The sequence below is a fragment of the Loxodonta africana genome, chromosome 11, assembly GCF_030014295.1.
Source record: "Loxodonta africana isolate mLoxAfr1 chromosome 11, mLoxAfr1.hap2, whole genome shotgun sequence".
NCBI lineage: Eukaryota > Metazoa > Chordata > Mammalia > Proboscidea > Elephantidae > Loxodonta > Loxodonta africana.
The window spans coordinates 107,313,729-107,336,877 of record NC_087352.1 but is presented as its reverse complement, the minus strand read 5'-3'; the positions used below and the strand labels follow the sequence as shown (position 1 = coordinate 107,336,877).

The 23,149-nt window shown below is 39.6% G+C and overlaps 1 protein-coding gene across 2 annotated transcripts in view; it reads right to left on the bottom strand.

The window, feature by feature from the left end:
- Positions 1-23,149, bottom strand: part of CEP192 (centrosomal protein 192) — a 214,678-nt gene that overhangs the window by 82,103 nt on the left and 109,426 nt on the right. For both annotated transcript variants that reach the window (XM_064294755.1, XM_064294756.1), the window contains 10 exons: positions 19,500-20,421; positions 17,800-17,948; positions 15,956-16,186; positions 13,608-13,733; positions 13,286-13,429; positions 13,106-13,169; positions 12,316-12,455; positions 12,123-12,215; positions 11,497-11,615; positions 10,426-10,602 (listed from right to left, as the gene is read on the bottom strand). In XM_064294755.1, coding sequence (XP_064150825.1) covers positions 10,426-10,602; positions 11,497-11,615; positions 12,123-12,215; positions 12,316-12,455; positions 13,106-13,169; positions 13,286-13,429; positions 13,608-13,733; positions 15,956-16,186; positions 17,800-17,948; positions 19,500-20,421 — 2,165 coding nt within the window. The remainder of the gene's footprint in view (positions 1-10,425; positions 10,603-11,496; positions 11,616-12,122; positions 12,216-12,315; positions 12,456-13,105; positions 13,170-13,285; positions 13,430-13,607; positions 13,734-15,955; positions 16,187-17,799; positions 17,949-19,499; positions 20,422-23,149) is intronic.

Here is a 23,149-nt window from a genome sequence, read left to right as displayed (position 1 = left end):
TCAGGTTCTGCTTTAAAAAGGGACTATACAAAATACTGTTAACATCTTTATTATGTAGAGAGTCCACATGAATTAATAAGAAAAAAAATATTAGGATCCTAACTAACGAACTGCCACTGTACTTAAGCAGGCTTCTCTGGAGCCATGGTGGTGCAGTGGTTAAGCATTCAGCTGCTAACCAAAAGGCTGGTGGTTTGAATCCACCAGCCACTCCTTGGGAACCCTGTGGGGCAGTTTTCCTCTGTCCAGTGGGTTGCTATGAGCCAGAATTGACTCGATGGCAATGGGTTCTTTTCCTATAGGGAAACTAGAATGAATGAATGAATGGAAATAAGGAAAAATGCAAAAGCTCATCTAGAAATCAAAAATTTCAACCTGGAAAGAAATAACACTTTTGATGACATTATACTCAGAAACCATAATTTTAACTTAATAATTATCATTCCTATCTATAACTGCCCCACGCGTCTGTCAGTCTGGCATACTGTGGGGGCTTGTGTGCTGCTGTGGTGCTGGAAACTATGCCACTGGTATTCAAACACCTGCAGGCTCACCCATGGCGGACAGGTTTCAGATGAGCTTCCAGACTAAGACAGGCTAGGAAGAAGGAATCGACAGTCTATTTCTGAAAAGAATTAGCCTGCAAACCTTATAAGTAGCAGCAGAACATTTCTAATACAGTGCCAGAAGATGAGCCCCTCAGGTTGGAAGGCACTGAAAGGACGACTGAGGAAGAGCTGCCTCCTCAAAGTAGAGTCAACTGTAATGACATGAATGGAATCGAGCTTTCAGGATCTTCATCTGTTGATGTGGCATGACTCAAAATGAGAAGAAACAGCTGCGAACATCCATTAATAATGAGAACACAGACTGTATGAAGTATGAATCTAGGAAAATTGGAAATCATCGAAAATGAAATGGAACACACACACGTTGATATCCTAGGCATTAGTGAGCTGAAGTGCACAGGCATTGGTCATTTTGAATCAGACAATCATATGGTCTACTACGCCTGGAATGACAAATTAAAGAGGAATGGCGTTACATTCATTGTCACAAAGAACATTCAAGAACTATCCTGAAATGCAACACTGTCAGTGACAGGATAATATCCATATACCTACAAGGACACACTCACACACAAGGAAGACAAGTTAATACAACTATTATTCAATTTTACCTACCAACTACTGAGGCCAAAGATGAAGAACTTTAAGGTTTTTGGAAACTTCTGCAGTTTGAAATTGATTGAACATGTGATCAGGATGCATTAATAATTGCTGGAGATTCAAATGCGAAAGTTAGAAACAAAGAAGAAGGATCAGTAGTTGGAAAATATGGCCCCAGTGATAGAAATGATGCCAGAGATCATATGATTGAATTTTGCAAGACCAACAGCTTCTTCATTGCAAATACCTTCTTTCACCAACATAATACAGCAACTATACACATGAGCCTCACCAAAAGAATACACAGGAATCAAATCGACTACATACGTGGAAAGAAACAATGGAAAAGCTAAATATCACGAGTCAGAACAAGGCCAGGGGCTAACTGTGGATCAGACCATCAATTACTCAAATCCAAGTTCAAGTTGAAACTGAAAAAAATTAGTACAAGTCCACGAGAGTCAAAGTACGACTTGAGTATATCCCACCTGAATTTAGAAACCATCACAACAATAGGTTTGATGCGTTGAACGCTAATGACCAAAGAGCAGAAAAGTTGTGGAATGATATCAAGGACAACATACATGAAGAAAGCAAGAGGTCATTAAAAGGATAGGCGAGAAAGACGAGACCTAAATGGATGTCAGAAGAGACTAAAACTTGAGCTAAAGCTAAAGGAAAAAATGATGAAGTAAAAGACCTGAACAGAAGAATTCAAAGGGCAGCTCGAGAAGACAAAGTATTATAATGACATATGCAAAGACCTGAAGACAGAAAACCAAAAGGGAAGAACGCCCTCAACATTTCTCAAGCTGAAAGAACTGAAGAAAAAACTTAAGCCTCGAGTTGCAATACTGAAGGATTCTACAGGAAAAAATTTTAAACAACTCAGGAAGCATCAAAAGAACATGGAAGGAATACATATAGTTACTATGCCAAAGGGAACTGGTTGATGTTCAACCATTTCAAGAGTTAACATATGATCAGGAGCCATTGGTACTGTAGGAAGAAGTCCAAGCTGCACTGAAGACACTGGCAAAAAACTAGGCTCCAGGAATTGACAGAATACCAACTGAGATGTTTCAACAAAAGGATACAGTGCTGGAAGTGCTCAGTTGTCTATGCCAAGAAATCTGGAAGACAGCTACCGGGCCAACCAACTGGAAGAGATCCATATATATGCCTATTCCCAAGAAAGGTGATCCAACCAAATGTGGAAATTATCAAACAATATCATTAATATCACATGCAAGCAAAATTTTGCTGAAGATCATTCAAAAGTGGTTGCAGTATATTGACAGGGAGTTGCCAGAAATTCAAGCTGAATTTAGAAGAGGTAGTGGAACCAGGAATATCACTGCTAATGTCAGATGGATCCTGACTGAAAGCAGAGAATATGAGAAAGACGTTTACCTGTGCTTTATTGACTACGCAAAGGCATCTGACTGTGTGGATCATAACGAATTATGGATAACATTGCGGAGAATGGGAATTCTGGAACACTTAACTGTGCTCATGAGGAATCCGTACATGGATCAAGATGCAGCTGTTCAAACAGAACAAGGGGAAAGGGGATACCACATGGTTTAATATCAGAAAAGGTGTTCTTCGGGGTTGTATCCCTTCATCATACCTATTCGGTCTGTATGCTGAGCAAATAATCTGAGAATCTGGATTCTATGAAGAAGAAGGGGGCATCAGAATTGGAGGAAGACTCATTAACAACCTGCCTTTTGCAGATAACACAACCTTGCTTGCTGAAAGTGAAGAGGACTTGAAGAATTTACTGATGAAGATCCACGACCACAGCCTTCAGTATGGATTACACTTTAACATGAAGAAAACAAAAATCGTCACAACTGGACCAATAAGCAACATCATGATAAACAAAGAAAAGATTTGAGGTTTTCAAGGATTTCATTTTACTTGGATCCACAATCAACACCCATGGAAGCAGCAGTCAAGAAATCAAAAGACCCACTGCATTGGGCAAATCTGCTGCAAAAGACCTCTTTAAAGTGTTGAAAAGCAAAGACATCGCCTTGAGGACCTGACCCAAGCCACGGTGTTTTCAACCGCATCATAAGCATGCGAAAGCTGTACAATGAATAAAGAAGACTGAAGAAGAATTGACGCCCTTCAATTGTGGTGTTGGCGAAGAATATTCAATATCCATGGACTGCCAATGAAACGAACAAATCTGTCCTGGAAGAAGTACAGGCAGAATGTTCCTTAGAAGCAAGGATGGCGAGACTACATCTCAAATACTTTGGACATATTATCAGCAGGTTTGAGTCCTGGAGAAGGACATCATGCTTGGTAAACAGAGGGTCAGCGAAAAAGAGGAAGACCCTCCATGAGATGGACTGACACAGTGGCTGCAACAATTGGCTCAAGCATAGCGACATTTGTGAGGATGGTGTAGGACCAGGCAGGGTTCTGTTGTGGGGTCACTGTGAGTTAGAACCGACTCAACAGCACCCAACAACAATATCTGTAACTGTGGCAAAACCCATTAGCTAAATGATAATATTGCCTCCAAAATTATGTAGTTATTTTTTCTCAGTACTCTGGAAAGAGTCCACTTCAAATCCATTTTAAATAGGAATCTTCTTCTACAATGTTAGGCAAGGAAGAGGCAAGAACATACAGCAGCAGCACACAGTGGTGCCAAATTATCTATTGTTCCCTTTGCTTTTTGAATCTTCTCTTAGCATGTACCGGAATTACTATTTGCCTCCTAGGGTATTTCACGCAGGAGAGAAAATAGGAAGTCTCAGTTTCTAAGCAGACAGTACACCGTTTTATCATAACCTTTGATGCAATGTCCCTGCAGAAGAGTAATACAAACTATTTTTGGTGGGAAAAGTATTTCTGTCGAGGACATTAAATGGGGGAGCAGGAAGTATTAAAGAAACATAAACCCATAAATTAGCTGTGCTAAATATTTTACATGCTGTCTTAGGCTGGGTGCTCTAGAAAAACAAAATCAGTAAAGCGTATAAATACATAGAGAGAAAAGTTTATATCAAGGAAATGGCTCACACTCTTGTACAAACTTAAGTCCCCAGTCCATGAGTCAGGCTAGAGGCTTCTCCTGACTCACATAGCTGCAGAGGCTGGCGATCCCAAGAGCGCAGGTTAGACAGCAGGCCTCTGGCTCACAGGCTGCAGAGACTGACATGTCCCAAGAACTGGAACTCAGACCAACAGGGGCCAGCTGCAGTATCCAGAGTGACCAAAAGCCCATGAGCCTTGCCAGAAAGTCCACCTGCATGGGATTCAGGTCACACCTCCAAGGAAACACTCTTTCAACTGATGGGCTAGTCATAGCAGATTCCATCATGGAGGTGATCACATTATATCAGAGCTCATCATGGAGGTGATCACATCATTATACGACTGCCAAACTACGTCATAACTGCCAAACCATTGAGAATCATGCCCCAGCCAAGAGGACAAAGAACCTTAATGATCACACACAATTAAACATATTTAATAATTATTTAATGTTTTGTAATAGTTATTTTTACAAGTCCAACTTTAGTCACCATTTGGCTTAACACTAATTGACTAAAGGTAGAAGAGTTCTCCATAGGACTGGCAAGCTCAGCCAGGCTCAGGTTAAACATTCTCTGTACTGGTATGGGATTTACTCATAAATCTGCTGGGTTAAGGGGATTTTCTGAACTCTCCCAGAGGAAGTGAAGTAAAGAAATGAAGGTGGACATCCTGAGGTCCTTCACTCAGAAAAGGGCTAGGTAAAATACGCCACTGATAAGTCCAAAAGATGCATAATACAGTGCCCTATTTTCAATTTAACAAATGTAGTATTTGATTTTTTAAAAGTTTAACACATGTTAACTTTTGTTTTTGATGAGCTATAAGAGAGATGTTAGGATGGTATGCCATGTGAAAAACAACTGGACTTTAAGAACAGACATTTCTATCCTATTTACCATTTGTCACAAGTTTTTTTTTAAATGTGGAAAATTCTGTCAGGGATCATGACTCTTATTGAACTTACTTTCTTCTGTCCTGACTTCATGGGCAAAAAACAGTTATAGGATAAGTTATGTGACTATTAACTATCTGGAATCTGCACCTTAATAACAACTTGAGAGCACCTTTGCACCTATGATTACTAGAGTACACTGTAAGATAATTTCCCTCTTCTTTTTAACTTATACATTGATGATTGAGATGAATGGTTAATGCAGAATTATATAGTAGGCAAAATTATTCTTCAAAAATGAGGCTGAAATTAACACATTCCCAGGTAAACAAAAGCTAAAACCAAATCCAGTGCTGTCGAGTCGATTCCGACTCATAGCGACCCTACAGGACAGAGTAGAACTGCCCCACAGAGTTTCCAAGGAGTGCCTGGCAGATTCGAACTGCCAACGCTTTGGTTGGCAGCTGTAGCACTTAACTGCTACGCCACCAGGGTTTCCAACAAAAGCTAAAGGAGTTTGTTATCATGAGACCTGCCCTATAAGAAATGCTAAAGGACAAACAGTAGAAGATTAAATAAATAAATGGGGTCTCATAAAAATTAAAAACTTTTGTTCATCAAAAGATTTTACCAAAAAAGTGAAAAGACAAGCTACAGACTGGGAGAGTATCTTCTGAAGCCATACATCCAAAAACAACGTAATAACCAATATACATATAAAACTTTGAAAACTTAACAACAAAAGGACAAATCAACCAATCATAAAATGGACAAAGGACTTGAACAGACATTTCACCAAAGAGGATATTCAAATGGTCGGCAAACACATGGGAAGATGCTCAGCATCGTTAGCCATCAGAGAGATGCAAATCAAAACTACAATGAGATACCATTTTACTCCCACTAGGGTCGCTATGACTCGCTATGAGTCGGAATTGACTCAACAGCAGTGGGTTTGGTTTTTTGTTTTTTTAGGGTAGCTAAGCCAAAAAAAAAAAAAAAACACAGAAAATAACAACTGTTGGCGAGGATGTGGGGAAATTAAAATCCTTATCCATTGCTGATAAGGATAGTGGGTGGCATAGTGGGTTAAGAGCTACGGCTCCTAACCAAAAGGTCAGCAGTTCAAATATACCAGCTGCTCCTTGGAAACCCTATGGGGCAGTTCTACTCTGTCCTACAGGGTTGCTATGAGTCAGAATCAACTCGATGGCAATCGGTGTTTTTTTTTTTTTTTAATCCATTGCTGGTGGGAATACAAAATGATGTAGTCATTATGGAAAACAGTGTGGCAGTTTCTAAAAATATTAAAAATAGAACTGACATATGGACCAGCAATTCAACTCCTAAGTATGTACCTAAAAGACTTGAAAGCAGAGACTCAAAAACAGCCTTGTACACCAACTATTCACGATAGCCAAAAGGTGGAAACAACCTAAATGCCCATCAACAGATGAGTGGATAAAAATGTGGTATATACATACAATGTAATGCTACTCAGCCAGCAGGAGAAATGAAGTGTTGGTATGTGCTACAGTATGGATAGGGCTGAAGACATTATGCTGAGTGAAATAAGTTAATCACAAAAGGACAACTACTGAATGGCCTCACTTATATAAAAAGACAAGAAAAAGCAAATGTACAGAGAACGAAGTTTGTAAGTGGTTACCAGGGGCAGGAGCGTGGGCAAGAGTGGGATTAATGGTGATGGAAAAATCGCACTGATTAAGGGTAGCGCTGAACAGCCAATTATTGTAACTGTTGTCAATAAATTATACATCTGTAAAAATTTGAACTGCAAAAGTTTGTGACAGATATGTTTATAACAATGACAAACAAAACAAAAAAAGGAGAAGCTGCTGAGGCTGCCTATGTACAACCAAACACCTCATGGGATTTAGTTCCTTGGTTTGGAGGCTTAGGGTCATGGTTTCATGGGACATCCCAGTTAACTGGCCTAATAAGGTGTTTAGTGCTTCTGTTCTATCTCCTAGTTGTTGTGTAGTCCTGGGGGTCTCAAAAGCTTGTAAGTGGCCATCCAAGGCACAATAATTGGTCTCTATTCACCTGGAGCAACAGAAGAAGAGAGAGAATCAGGAATAGGAGGAATATATGGAATGTGTGCCTAATTGCCTCTTTTTCCATGAGACCAGACAAACTAGATGGTGCCCAGCTACTGCTACTGAACATTTCAATCAAAGATTCCATAGAAGAATCCTGATCAAAAGAGGGAAAATGCAGGGCAAAATTTCAAATTCTCATGGGTTCCAGACTTTCTGGAGCCATGGAAGGCAGATGAACCCCAGGAACAACTTTCCTGAGATTATCTTTAAGCCTTAAACTAAAAATATCCCCTGAAGTCATCTTAAAATCAAATAACAGTTTAGTTAAACTAGTAGAAAATGTCAGCCTTGAACACTGTGCTCTTCTAAGAACTGTCAATATGGGATGAAACAGAAACTTGAAGGATTAGGAGGGCATAGGTTTATGTTAATGAGGGAAAGGCAACTTAGAAAAGGAGCTGGGAATGGTTGCACAACTCAAAAAAATGTAATCAATGTCACAAAATTGTACATATAGAAACTGTTAAATTGGTGTATGTTTTGCTGTGTCTATTCTCAACAACAACACAATAAATAAAATTTAGGGGAAAAAACGGTAAAGGAAGTCCTGCTCAGGCTGAAATGAAAGGACACTAGACAGTAACTCAAAGCCACGTGAAGGGAAAAGATTTCCAGTAAGAGCAACTCCACAGGTAAACAAAGAGGTCAGCTTCATGGTGTTTCTGTGCCGTGATTCTGCTTTTTATGTCCTACATGATTTAAAAGACAAATGCATATAAAGACATAATTTGTGACAATATAAAGGTGGAAGGGAGTGGTACAGGAACAGAGTTTTTGTATGTCACTGAAGTTAAGTTAGTATCAACATAAATTAGGTTGCTATTCAATTAGGATGTTAATAAAATCCCCATGGTAACCACAAAGAAAATATCTAGAAAATACATACAAATGGAAACAAGAAGGGAATAAAAATGGTTTACTAAAAAAAAAAAGCTAAACACAGAAGTAGGTAGTATTGGAGGAAATAAGGAACAAAAAGAGGTATAAGACACTCAGAAACAAACAGCAAAAATGCCAGAAGGACTTCCTTATGGGTAATTATTTTAAATACAATGGATTCAACCCTCTAATCAAATGGCAGAGGTTGGCAGACTGAATAAGAAAACTATCTATATGAAGTCTACAAGAGACCCACCTGAAATACAGAAACACAAATAGGTTGAAAGTGAAAGGATGGAATAAATATTTCATGCAAATATTAAACAAGACAGAGCTAAATTAGCTATTATTAATAGCAGACAAACTAGACTTTATAAGACACAAGGAAGGAGTTATATAATGATATAAGGGTCAATTCAACAAGAAGATATAACTATAAATATACATATACCAAACAGCCAAAACCCACTGTCATCAAGTTCATTCCGACTCATAGCAACCCTGTAAGGGTAGAGTGGAACTGCCCCATAGGCTTTCAAGGCTGTAATCTTTACGGAAGCAGGCTGCCACAATTTCAGAGTGGCTGCAGGGTTCAAATCACCGACATTTCAGGTTGTCAAGTGCTTGACCACTGCACCAAACAACAGTACCCCCCAAATATATGAAGCAAATATTGACAGAATTGAAGACAGAAATCATCCTACAATCATAGCTGGAGATGTCAATACACCACTTTCAACAATGGAAAGAGCATCAAAACAGAGGACAAATAAGGAAAGAGAGGAATTGAACAATAATATAAAACAATTAAGAATCCCTGGGTGGTGTAAATGGCACTTAGAGACACCTTAGAAGAAAGACATAGTGATGTACTTCTGGAAAAATAAGCCATTGAAAACCCTTTGGAGCACAGTTCTACTCCAACACACATGGGGTTGCCATGAGCCAGAATCAATTCAGCAACAGTTTTTTTATAAACCAATTAGACCTAACAGACATATCTAGAACTGTCCATTAAACACTGCAGAGTACACATTCTTCTCCAGTGCACACTGATCAATTTCCAGGACAGACCGTGTAATAGGTCACAAAGCTAAGTCTCAATAAATTTTAAAAGACTGGAACCATACCAAGAATCTTCTCTGGACACAGTGGAATAAATGTAGAAACTAGTAACAGAAGAAAGCTAGAAATTTCACAAACATATGAAAATTAAACAACACACTGTTAAACAACTGATGGGACACAGAAGAATTCACAAGGTAAATTAGATAATACTTACAAAAGAAATGAAAATGAAAGCACAACCTACCAAAATTTATAGGATGCAGTAAAGGCTGTAAATGCTTACATTAAAAAAGAAAGACCTCAAATAATAACCTAACTTTACACCTTGAGGAATTAGAAAAAGAAGAGGAAATTAAGCCCAAAGCTACCAGATGAAGGAAAAGAATAGACTAGAGAGGAGATAAATGAAATAATGAGAAGAAAAGGAATAGAATGAACAAAACCAAACGCTGGTTTTTTGAAAACATCAATAAAATCGACAAACCTTTAGCCAGACTGACCAAGAAGAAAGAAGATATAAACAACCAAAAAAAGAGAGAACATTACTACCAACCCTACAGAAATAAAAAGGATTATGAGACAGTCATGCATTGCTTAATGTCCTCAATATGTTCTGTGATGATATCTGCTCCATTAGATTCCCTTGTACTCTTAAAACCAAACCCACTGCCGTCAAGTCAATTCCGACTCATAGCGACCCTATAAAACAGAGTATACTGTACTAAATTCACCAACTATACTGTTAACTCCTTAAACTGACTACAAATTTCTTCCTACTTTTCCACAGTGTTTCCATAGAAGGAACATTAAAAAAAAAAGTCGTCGACTTCAACTCATAGCGAACCTACAGGACAGTGTGCAACTGCCCCTTAAGGTTTCCAAGGAGTGACTGGTGGATTCGAGCTGTCAACCTTTTGGTTAGCAGCCAAGTTCTTAACCACTGTGCCATAGATACTCTTACTCAGCTAAATTTAGTAATCAGCAGAGAATTTACCGAAGAGTTTCAGAAAACTGAAACCTAAATTTTTTTGGTTACATGTTAAAAAAGAGGTGAGATGTTTAATTGAAAAATTAAAATCCTTAATAGGAAGACTAAGCAAATATAAGATAGCTTTATCTGTATTCTCAAAACAATTAACATGGTCATAATTTAACACAACAGAGAATATCATTAGGCAGTAAGTACAAAATCCTAGGGAGCACTCAGGAGTTAAGATATATTCATACTTACTGTGTTCTACCAAGAGGGACACCTCCCCAGGCGAGAAACTGCTTGTTGGATAAAACTGATGGAGTATCTGAGCAGCAAGATCCAAGTGTCAGAGGTTTATTTCCTGAAGAAACTACTTCACCTTTTAACACTACCTCATACTGAGGTCCAAATGGCTGCACAAATATTTTCATGATCCTAACGAAGAAAGGAATCTAAGTTGAATGTCCTGTATTCAATTCATTTGGCAAATATTTCCTGCATGTTTCCTTGCTAGGTGCTGAGAATACACTATCAGTTCCACCATTTGAGGTTATGCTGTAGAGAAGAACACAGACAAGGAAGCAGACCACCAAAATCCTATCTCAATAGGGGGTTGTGAGAAATTCACAGTGCTACAGGAACACTATTTAGAGGATTTTGGGACAAATCAAGGAACACTTCCCAGATCAAGGCATTAGCCCAGTGAGGTTGAGGGCAAGTGTCCCAGGCACAAGTATTCGCATCTGTGAAGGCCAGATTCTTCTTTTCCTTCATAAGGTTCTGAGAGCAGAATGAACACACTGAGGCTTCCTATACCCAGGGCAGGGGATGAACCACATGCACCACAGGGGTGTGGGTGCTTTGAAGCGAGTTTTACGTAAGCAAGTTCAAATACTAATGACAAAAGTATTCTGACTAAGTTGATATTCACTTATGATTTGGTTGCTAAAAAGTCACAAGCCTGGAGACGGGATGGGAAAAAGTGTCTTAAATAAAACAACTGACAAGGTCAACCAATAGTTCCTTTGGAGAGAGAGAAAAACCTAATGAGAACACCTAAATTGACATTTTAGGATTTACTTTTGCTAGACTATACTTAAGAAGAGCAATTACTCAATTTCTAGTCAGCTGGTTTAAAAGGAGACTTTTGGTAAAATAAAAGGGAAAATCTGAGGCTAAATGAAAAGAGAGGTTAAGCAGTGCTATGTCATCTATTAGGTGAAGTAAAATGTGTACTTTATTATTCAGGCTGTGGACTGAAGCACATCTAAATAAACGGCTGTTGTGAAAGATGAATAAAAACTTGCCATTATAAAAATTTTTTATTACCTTTTCTCACAAGCTTTGAAATCCTTTGGGGTAAATGAAACCGTAACTTCACGTTCTTCTCCAGGTTTAAGGAATAGATTTTCTGGGTCCACTGAGAAGTGACTTCCTTGATCTGGGATCTAAATATTTACATAATTATAACTGAATGCCTACTTATGCAAATACAGTTTTTACTTAGTTACTCTTCTTATCTTATGCTCTTTTTTCACTTGTGATGGACTCACTGTTGCACCTCGTCTTATTTTCTTGTAGAAGGACACTTTATCCCTTTCTCTCCTCCCTAACAAACCTTAACCCCCACCTATTCCAAGTCCCCTATCACTAGCGCCCTCTCACTCACCACAGGCCTCAGAAACAAGTCTGTATGTGAGGATCGCTCTCTTCCAATTCTCCACAGGGTCGCATACGCATTTTGCAGACACAATACTAGAATTTGGCTCTTACATTCAAAACATTAGACCTCAAAGTTCAAGTACCATATGATATATTTTACACTAGTGTAACAATTCAGTTTTTTAAACACATGCACAAATTTTGATCCTCACAACACTATGAAAGGGCAGGTAGCACAGCAACCTCAGAATGCAGTCTCTGAAGAATTATATCACTTGGAGAGAGATTCTTACCTTGATATCTAAATAAACTTCAATGTTCCCAGCATTCTTCAAAGGTAAGTGCTGCTTTGTTGAGGAAGCCACACTAGCAAACAAATGCATAGTCTAGAGGAGGGAATAAAATAAGGATTTAAGAAAAATTGTCATAAAAAGTAAAATCACCTGAACATAAAACAATAATCGCAAGAAGGATAGTTTAGGATACCTGTAAGTCTTTGGGAGCATGTATCCTAGCTGTTCCTGTTCTTGCTCGAAGACTTATGCTTTTAATAACTGGAGTAGGGTTTGGGCTATCAAGTTCTATATCAACTCTTGCCAGGAATTCTTCTGCTGAGTTCAGAATCTCTATAAAAGATCGTTCTTTCAGTTCAGAGACTGAAGTGTTACCTAACAGGAAATGTCATCAGTGGACCAAAATGGTGTACTTCGGCGGGGGTCGCAAAAAAATCTTAGGCAAGAAGATTTTTAAAATAATTCAAAGAGAAATCAAAATGAGTAGAGAGAAAGGAGAAAAACAGAAGAAACCATCCAACCGGTAGATGTGATAAGATCAAATGAGAGACATGATCCTGAAAGGCTTCCAGTGGTCCTAGCTCATGTTATCCATACCCAGAACGGCAAGCCGTCGGCCCCATTTTTAAAACAACATAAAATACTTGGTAAGTTACCCAAAGTATTCACGTTTACTAAGGTCCCTGGGTGGCACAAACTCTTTGCGCTCAGCTGATAATCAAAAGGTTGGAAGTTTGAACCCACCCAGAAGCACTGCAGAAGAAAACAGTCCTGGCGATCTGCTTATGTAAAGATTATACACAAGGAAACCCTATGCAACAGTTCTACTCTATAACACACGGGGTCTCCTAAGTCATAAATCAACAACAGAAACAAAATCCACAACCAAAGTATTCACACTTACAGATAAAGGAAATAGCCTCAAATTCGTAGTTTATCTGTAGCTTATATAAAGCAATTCTCACAAAATGTAAACGTATTACCTGAAGAACACATCTGCTTCTTCGGATTATGGAAAAGAACCCAAATTATCAGAAATTCTGGATCCTGTAAAATAAAAAACATATACTGGCATTAAGATCAAGATCTCAGTGAAAGAAAAGCAGTTTGGAAATGCCACTTCCTCTCTAATTCTAAGCCAGTTCTTCCTTCTCCCCACATACCTGACCGTCGTAACTGGCGGCCATCACGTGGTTTATCACAGATGGAGCTGCTAACTGAGCGATCACATCGGCATAGGGAGCAGCCTTCAGAGAAGCACTAACTGGTTCTTTAGAAAATGTGAAGCAGCGCCAGGTGATGGCATTCTATTCAGAAACAGGAGAATCTAATAGTGTAATGTTTAACTACCATTTTAAAGACCCAGAACGGCTAACCAAAAAGTTTACGTTCATAGAAAAAATTAACCAAGAATGATATTAGCAATGTCTACCATTCCAAATCAGTACACTCTGACGCAATTTCTTACTGTATTTTAGTACTCACTGCATTAATAACAAGTCTGACCGGCACAGCGGCATGAGTCCTGTTTATCAATTTTAACGGAAGAGCTTTCCAGCCTCCGTAAGTCAAGTCACCAAAGTCAAGAACATCTTTCTTTTCTGTTTCTACCTAATGATGGGGAAAAAAAAAAAGTATTGATACAATAAATACCTTTTGTACTACAAATGAAGAGCCAGCTTTAAAGGGAAACTTTCCTAAGTTTTCCCAGGCTACTTTACGGTTATATTTTCTACCAAAATACATGTTAAATTCTTCTTCAGAGGTAGCTTACGTACCCAAATATACTACAGAACAAAGGAATATCTTAGTTGCTGCTACTTCAAAAACATGATTTGAACTTAAACCAAGCTGACAATTTTAGAAAATAAACAAACGCCCTTTCAATGAGCTCTATGATTAGAATATTGATGGCATATCTTGGCATTTTCAGTTTTAATCCAAAACTCTAACAACACTGAAAATGTTGAAAATTATACTGAAATGGACATATCAAAAGTTTAAAACATTTAAAGTGAGTGCCTACTGCATGCCCAGAGGTGCTCTATCGTGACAGACTTCTCTAAACATAGAAAAAAAAAAGACCACCCTAATATTCATCCCTGAATTGTTGGACAAACTTAACAACAACAACAAAAATCCTTTTCTGGCCTAGCCAAACATAAAATAAAGGGAAATCAAAGACAGACTGGAGAAGGGAAGCAGACTTCTGTGGTGGCCCATCCTGTTTCTGGGTCCAGATTCAGGCCCCAAGAACAGGCGATGTGACCTGAAGCTTGCTGCAAGCAGGGCAAAGTTGGAATGGAATTTTAACCCTCTGTATAAAGCTGAGAAATTCCAAGACAGGGCTTTTCTATGGGAAGGGACCTAGAAAGATTCTGGGCAACACCAAGAAAGCCTGTCCAGGGACGGGTGGGTATGAAAAGAACAAGTGCCTCTGCCACACCCCAATTATGGGAACCCCAAGCTGAGTGCCACTGAAACCACTGGTGCCCCAGCATTTCCCCCAAGTGCTCTCTAGGGACACTTCCACAAACCAGGACACATGGGCTCCCTATACAAAAAGCAGCTCCAACAAAGGCGAGCTCACAATAAATTTTTAAAAATCGATTAAAACATTAGACACCATATGAATGATCAGGAAGATGCAGCAAAAGTGACTAGCAGATGATGATAACGGGTTTATAACAGGAGAACATCTTCATATTTACTACCTCCATGCCCTGGAAAATTAAAGAAATTGCTGAGCTAATTTACTAAGCATTCCCCCTGGTAACTTTCTAATTAAGTTCAAGAGGGAAGGGCATCTGTACTGTGTGGAGAAAAATCGGGATGATTCTCGACAGCCCCACAGGAAGATTGCCCTACCCTTCCTTCCTCACACCCCACCTTGAAACTAGGAAGGGAAGGCATTGCTTTGTTGAATGAAACAAATTAATTGTAGGCCCTCATTAACACCTGTTAAGAGTGGTTAAATAAACCTGTTAGGTTGACTTATATATGAGGAATCAACTAGTTCTTAATGATCTTGTTCTGCTTTTCCTGGGTTTTGTACCTTCCCATATCTCCTCCCACATTCCTTCACCTTGTTCAATAAATTAGTTCTCGGTTCACTCACAATCAATTAAGACTAAAGAAGCTTCCTAAGGCTGCAATCTGTAATCCTCTGGGGAGATTTAAAAATGACTGACAGCTAGGCCCTACCCTGTATTCTGATTTAATTGATGTGGTGGGGCTCGAGCACTGGGTGCATTTAAAAGCCCCCGTGTTATTCCAATGTGAAGCCTGCTTTGGGAGTCACTGCTCTAAAAGAACTTATATGACAGTCGCCTCTTCCTGATTCCCAAGGAGACTGGACCTCATATTTTTTCACTTGCAGAAAATGTAGAAGAGAAACTTTTCAGCTGGCAAATAATCTTCAGGTATATAAAGGGATGAGAAGAATATGAACCACTGGCACTTTCCTAACAATGCTTATCAGGTTACATAACAAATCGGCTGAAAATCAAGCTGAATGTTACACTTCGCTTTCTAAGTGCCTTAGCAAGTGTATTCCTGTTGCAATAAAACAACAGGAATTATTTTAAATTTTGGAATGGAAAGATATTAAGAACTACTGTTTAACTTGAAACTAACTTTGTGCTACATTAAACCATAAATTCATTTTTCTCAAATACTACTCCTCAGGTTCAACCATTTCCATCAAAATGTCAGGCAAAGATTCACTTACAGACACTTACCTCGGTGACAGGGGTCTCGGCAACAGCAGTGAGCATGACTCTGCTAGCCAGGGCTTCAGCTTGTATTGCAAAGATTCACTTACAGACACTTACCTCGATGACAGGGGTCTCGGCAACAGCAGTGAGCATGACTCTGCTAGCCAGGGCTTCAGCTTGTACTATTGTCTCAGCATCTGCTGAAAACGGCCAAGAAGCAACACTGAATATACACCTGAAAATTCCAGGATTGGATGGTATGAAAAGTACTTTTATTTCTTCTGTGGCATGAGGTCTTATGATGACTTTATTCTTGAAAACTAAACAAGGATACGTTGAAAGTTCCACCTTTAAAAAAGAGCCACGTGGTTCATTAGCAAATGGCTTCATATGGAAAAACAAGTAGCATCAACTAGTTTTTCTTTTCCCTAGTCACTTAAACTACCAAATCTAGATGTTTCATTACCTCTTCAAAGATAATCAAATCTTATAACTCGTTATCTTTAAAGTACAATTGGACAAAATGCTTCATAAGTTAAATTATTCTCTTAGAGTTACGCCTATGTCCTTAGTCTACTGTAAAGTAAGCAAATTTATCTATACCCCTGCTTTCCTTGAAAAAGGCACTGAAGATGGTAGCACTTCACAGCCCTGTAAATTTTCTTTAATCCATTTCAGTACCAAAGAGAAACTAAGCATATTGCTATGGAAAACAAGCCAGGTTTTGATCTGCAGGCAGTCCCGGATTTAGCTAAGCTGTGACCAAAGGGAAAAAACAGAGCAGTACAATGAAGAGTACAGGAATATAAAACAGTAGACCCTGACCCTGTTACACACTCAGCTATTACCACACAGCTAGACTGACTGGGAGTAAATGATTTTAATCTCTCTAGGAGGCTTTTATTTTAGGATGCAGTTTCTGCAGCTACACATTTCAGGGAAGTCAGACTGATCTCTAACATCCTCATGAGGCTCAAAGTCCATGATTACGACCAACTCCAGTTCCCTTCCCCTCACCATAAATTGGGATCTTCTTTTTGACTCCCCACTTCGAGACAACACTGCCTCCTAGATGCCCCTAAAAAGTCCTCAAATCTCTCTTCCCTTCAACCTCAACCCCCACCTCCAATTACCTGCTTCTCATCTGACCTCAGGATCTGAAAGCTAAGTGAAAAGGCTAAGAAAAGGTGAAAGGTAGGGTAGAGAAAACCTTATTTTACCAGGTAAATTAAATACTATTTGAAGGTAAGAGGGCAGAGTAAACTCATTTGCCAATGTTGGTCTGCAAGTAACAGTAGCAAAACCAACATTTTGAAACAGCGGGTGCTGACCATACTTCCCATGTTCTCCCTACTCACTGACTATCAAATGGTCACTGTGATTGGGAAAGGAGTTATTGTTTAGGTTCTAGAGTTTTACTAACTGTAACTGATCACCAGAGAGACCTTGCTATAAAAGTTCATGTTAAAACTTTATTTTCAGGTATTACGAAAGGTCCTGTAAGAAAAAGCTCAGACACATTAGTCATAAAGATTCCTCTTATTAAAGAAAGGTATAGGTCTCAAGAGTAAGATCTTTCTTTTTTTCAGTAAATGACAGTAACTTACATTCAATTACATTTAATAAAATGTCTGACAAGTACAGGCCAGACTCTCAGAGCTTTCAGTGATTTAAATTGTAGCACTAAAAGCAAACTAATGTACTTTTATAAGTAAATAGCAATGAAATATAATATTTAATGGTAATAAATAATGGGAAAACGAGAAACACATACAAATTTCACTTCTTACACTGGAAGTACTACAACAAAAAGAGGGCCAAAAAAAAGATATTGTTCCAAAGATTGTGAGCAGGGTATAAAAAAAAAAACAGGCTTAGAAAAGATGCCCTAGTATAAAAGAAAGTACTAGAGAGAGGAGAAATCAAGCGTAAGTCAACCGAGGAAGATATAGAAAGCTTACCTTCTCACCATTAACACTGACACTGAGCACCCCAATGCTGACCTGTAACCAGCGGTCAGCTGGATTCAACACACTGAGGTGGGTTTGGGAAACAATACCAACACAGCAAGCATGAGGAAACTTCAACTCCTCAGGTACTCTTATATTTGCTGCATAAAAATAAAGCATGATCAAAATGTAAATTATATTAAACACTTGATTAAAAGTACAACTGCTGAAACAGAAATTATTACAGAAAACTACCTACTTATACCCAGAAGTCCTTGGGTAGTGCAAATGCTTATTGCGCTCAGCTGCTAACCGAAAGGTTGGTGATCCGATTCCACCTAGAGGTGCCTCAGAAGGCCTAGTGATCTACTTCCAAAAAATCAGTCATTGGAGGCCCTACGGAGCACAGATCTAGTCTGACACACACAGGGTCGCCATGAGTTTGGTTTTATTTGTACAAGTGCCCAAATCTTCAGGGATCCTTGACATTATGTAAGTCTCAGCACAGTCCTGCCAACAATTTTTTCCTTTTGCATCCTTTTTAATGGAAAAAATATCCATTCAAATTTATCGAACCCACAATTTACAAATAACCAAGTCTTTGATGTTAGTACTTGTTGGTAATCGTCTCTTCCTTTTTTCTCCCACCAAGTATAAGCTATGTCTAACCTAAGAAGGAACTACAGTGGCTACAACTTCTACGGGGTATGTACCTACTTAGAGTATGAAACATGAGTATCAATGTTTAACCACCCTTATGCAGATACTTTGGATTTTTTTTCCAAGAAGACAAAGGCAGCAGAAAAAGAAACACTCCAATGGCTGTATAATATCATATAATGAAAAGTACAGCACCTACATTTGACTTAGAGGAGTGGAAGAGTTGTCTCTCACTGCCACACAGTTACTCTCCATCTCAGTCTCCGAAGGTTGGCGTAACAAAAATACCACAAGTGGGTGGTTTTAAAGACCAGGAATTTACAGTCTCGTAGTTCTGGAGGCTAGGAGTCCAAATTCAGTTCGGAATCGACTCTACGGCAGTGGGTTGGGAAACAGTCCCTCTCTCTCTCTGTGGGCTATAGGGAAAGATCCTTGTCTCTTTCTGCTGCTAGCAATTCTTGGTGTTCCCGGGCTTGCAGATGCATCTGTCATGCATGTGTGTTACTTTTTATAAGTCATACCAGAGTAGGGTGAGTCATAAACCTAATAAAAAGTTCATCATTAATGTAACAAAAGAAAACCTCTATTTACAAACAGGGTCACATTTACGGCACAGAGACTAGGACTTCAACTTACCTTCCTGGGGGACATAATTCATTCCATAATACTCTACGGAAGACTTAAAGGTGAAAGATGACTCACTTCACTTATCAGGGACAGGGATCCAACTCTAAACTGGATATTACTTAGTGGAAAGAATAAGAGAAATCCAAGTGCAGAGCAAAAGAGAGAGATAAGGAAGATACAGATAAAGGCACAGGGAACTTTCCACCTACATGAATTTTAGTATTTTTCTAAAACAATTTCAGGGGCCCTGGCACAGAAATGTCTATGCTCTGTGTTCAAAATTCAGGACAAGGAAAAAAATATATTACAAGGAATTAAGGCCAATCAGTATTCTCTGGAGACAAATTAGTTTCGTGGTCTGGTTTGAGAAAACTCGATTTTGAAATAATAGCAACAATGAGCAATAACGGAGAAAAGCATCTTACCTAATTCTGACATCATTCCTGAATCCCATGGTCCAGTTCCAAAGCTTGTACCAACAGATTGCACAGGAAAAGGTTTTGTTGTACTTAGAAGATTCTGATTTAAGGCATTAGGATATGGGTTACAAAAAGACGTGGAACCCATCAATCCAGAGCTCAAATTTTGTCCTAGACAAATTCCCACAGCCACCGAGTTCTGAACATGCTCTCCCAAGACAGCAGGATGAAGGCTGCCTCCTGAGAAACCACAGACTGTGGTACCACCAACATGGCAAGGAGGCAAAGCTCCGTTTCCAGATGAAGGCAGTGCCCCCAGATACTGCTGGGCAAAAGGCGTTGTGGTCAGACAATGTCCAGTCAAGAGCGTGGGAATGGCAGCAGGCAGGTGCTGCATCTCAGGAGCAGAGCTGTGGCCCTCCAAGCTGGGGACAGGGGCACGCTGGTTATCAAGAGCTGTCTGGTTAGGAACCAGGCCACTTGGTTTGCTGCCGGCATTTAGCACGTCCTTAGAAGTCATTCTTTGACCCTTGTTAACAGATTCCAAACAAGACACATGGAGGTCGGCAATAGTTGACAAAGCCTGATGGTTGATACGTGCCCTGCTGGGTAGAGACATACTGATCTGGTCCAGTTCGTGAGGGTTTGATGTCAAAGCTACCAGACCAATATCAAAGGGATCTCCACTTTTCGAAGGAGGGTCTTTACACACTCTAAAGTTAGGTTTTACATCTTCGGTTTTGCTACTCAAGAAAGCAGCTTCAGTCACTTTTTTCTTACCCAAGTTGTTCTGAATAACATGTGACAATGTTCTTGTATCTTGATCTTGAAACGGAACTTTTTCATTCAAATTTTCCACAGTGTGTTCTTCCAATGGAGCTGGACTGGCACGAATAATTGTGGTGCTCAATTCACCAGTGATATCGCTCTGAGTGTAATAAAAAATGTTTTTAATAATTGACAGCTAAACTGAATAGTATAAATTTAAACCATGCTGGCATAATCTCAAGTAATATAATAAAGAGACATACTTGACATTATCTCTCCAAAAAAAATTCAGTTTACACAAAGAAAAGTAGTTTGCAGCTGTGAAATGTAGGCTTAACAGGTAGAAATTTGAGGGGGGCAGCAATCATGATAGCAGAGTAGTCAGACGATTCCTGTGGTCCTTCTTACAGCAAAGATAGGAAAATACAAGTGCATCAATTATATATGACATCAGCGACAAAGCTAAGGAGTCAGACTGAGTGACAGAGGGAGGGAGAGATGGTTCAGAAGCAGTGAGCCAGTGCCAGACCTGTCCTGGCCGGCACCGTAACCCAGAAGGCTGGATCGACTGGTGTATGTGGGATGTGGCAAACAGTAGCACTCGGCACGCCTTTTGCACATCGGGAGAAACCAAGCGGCGGAGACTCTGCTCGAGCTTCCAGAATGAAGGAGAAGCAGTGCTGAATCAGCAAAAGATAAGCACAAGTGTCTAATCGATCACATGGATCAAAAAAATCCTTCCCATTGGGAAGGACCTCTCTCCCCTTTACCTGCTCCCTCGACACTCTTGCTCTGGGTTCCGGTCTGGTTTCAGCAACTGCTGTGCCCCCAGGGCCTGCCCTGAGCCATTTGGCTATGGAGAGGGAACAAATTAAAAAACAGGAAAAAATAATCTGCCACCTCCCCTAAGCCGGGAACTCAGGGCAGGCACAGCCCATTTACCAAAGGACAGGCAAAAGGGATCAACAGACTCTGAATGCCTTTCGCCCCTGCCTAGGCCACTGTGGACCCATTTCAGCAGCACACACCCTCATTAGCAGAGTACGAAAGGCTGTATACCTGAAGCCTATTCACAACTGCATCAGCTATGAGGAGTGGCAGATTCGTGACATTTAACACCACCCTTCCCATTAAGCAGGGTCCTCACCTACCAACATCATGGGCCTGAGGACTGGTGGATCTACCTACTCCACCTAGCCACACATACCAGGGGTCCAAAAATAAGTAGTACCTCCCAGTACTTATAACCAACAGTATTGAGTGTCCATAGTCTGGCTGCAAAAACCACCCACCTACTTGCTCTAAGGAGCAGGGCCAGGCCTTCCATCCAGACACTCAGGGGCAACCATCAGCCCCCTATTTTGCTCAGCACTTGACCCCCTATTGCAGCCAGAAACCTGTGCCTACTTCAATCAGTCCTGCCTATCTAGGACTGTAGGTGAGAGCCTGCACCACACACTTGCTGACGGACAACCTGAACACCTGAGCTAAATCCACACAAGTAAATGGACTCCTGGGCTCACACCCTTAGTAACATCTCTAACCACCTGGTGACAGGATGCCAGAGCTTCAAAGATGCCAATAATCAAACTAGCTCACATGACTGTGCTACTTGGGGATATCAAAACAAAACAAAACAAAAAGCTAGGACACAGTAAGCAAACATAAAATAAATAAACATAATAACTTATTGATGGCTAGGACACAACACTCAATATCAAACTGCAGAAAGAGGCAGACCATGACAGCTTCAGCAAGTGACAAAAGAACCAAAAAACCTCCTGGAAGAAGATAACTTCTTGGTGTAATCAGAGGCAGAATTCAAAAGATTAATATGCAGAGCTCTTCAAGAGATCAGGAAGGTGATCACACAAAACATGGATAAAGCCAAGGAACACACAAACAGAGGAATTTAAGAAGGTTATACAACAGCATAATGACAAATTTAACAGGCTGAAAGAATCCAGAGAGACAGCAAACAGAAATCCAGAAGATTAACAATAAAAGTCCAGAATTAGGCAACTAATAGGAGCAGAACTGAGGCAACGGAAGTCAGAATTAGTGAGACTGAAGATAAAGCCCTTGAAACCAACTTATTTGTCTGAGGAAAAATCAGACAAAACAATTAAAAAAATAAAAAATAAAGAAACCCTAAGAATTATGTGGGACTCTGCCGAGGTGAATGATCCACTAGAGACTGGAATACCAGAATAAGGGGGTTAACAGAAAATACAGAGAATTGTTGAAGATTTGCTGGCAGAAAACTTCCCTGATATCATGAAAGAAGAGAAGCTATCCACTCAACATGCTCATTGAACCCCACACAAGGTAGATCCCTAAAGAAAGTCACCAAGACATATTATAATGAAATGTGCTAAAACCAAAGATAGAGAATTTTAAGAGAAGCTAGGGATAAATGAAAAGTCATATACAAAGTGGAGTCGATAAGACTAAGCGCAGACTACTCAGCAGAAACCATGTAAGCAAGAAGGCAAGGGATGACATATATAAAGCCTTGAAGGAAAAAAGTCGCCAGCCAAGAATTATACACCTAGCAAACCTGTCTCTCAAATATGATGGTGTCAAAATTATGGCACATCCAGATAAACAGAAGTTTAGGAAATTTCCAAAAACCAAACTTAAATTACAAGAAATACTGAAGGGAGTCCTCTGGGTACAAAACCAATAACATCAGATAACAAGCCAAGACTAGAACACAGGACAGAACAACCAGATATCAACTCAGGCAGGGAAGTCACAAAAATAAATCAAACCTATAACAGTGAAAATAGAGAAACAGAGTCTTCAATATGTAAAAGATGACAACACATATACCAAAAAAAAGGGACTAAAAAATGTAGTCATACATCTTTCACGTGGAGAGGAAA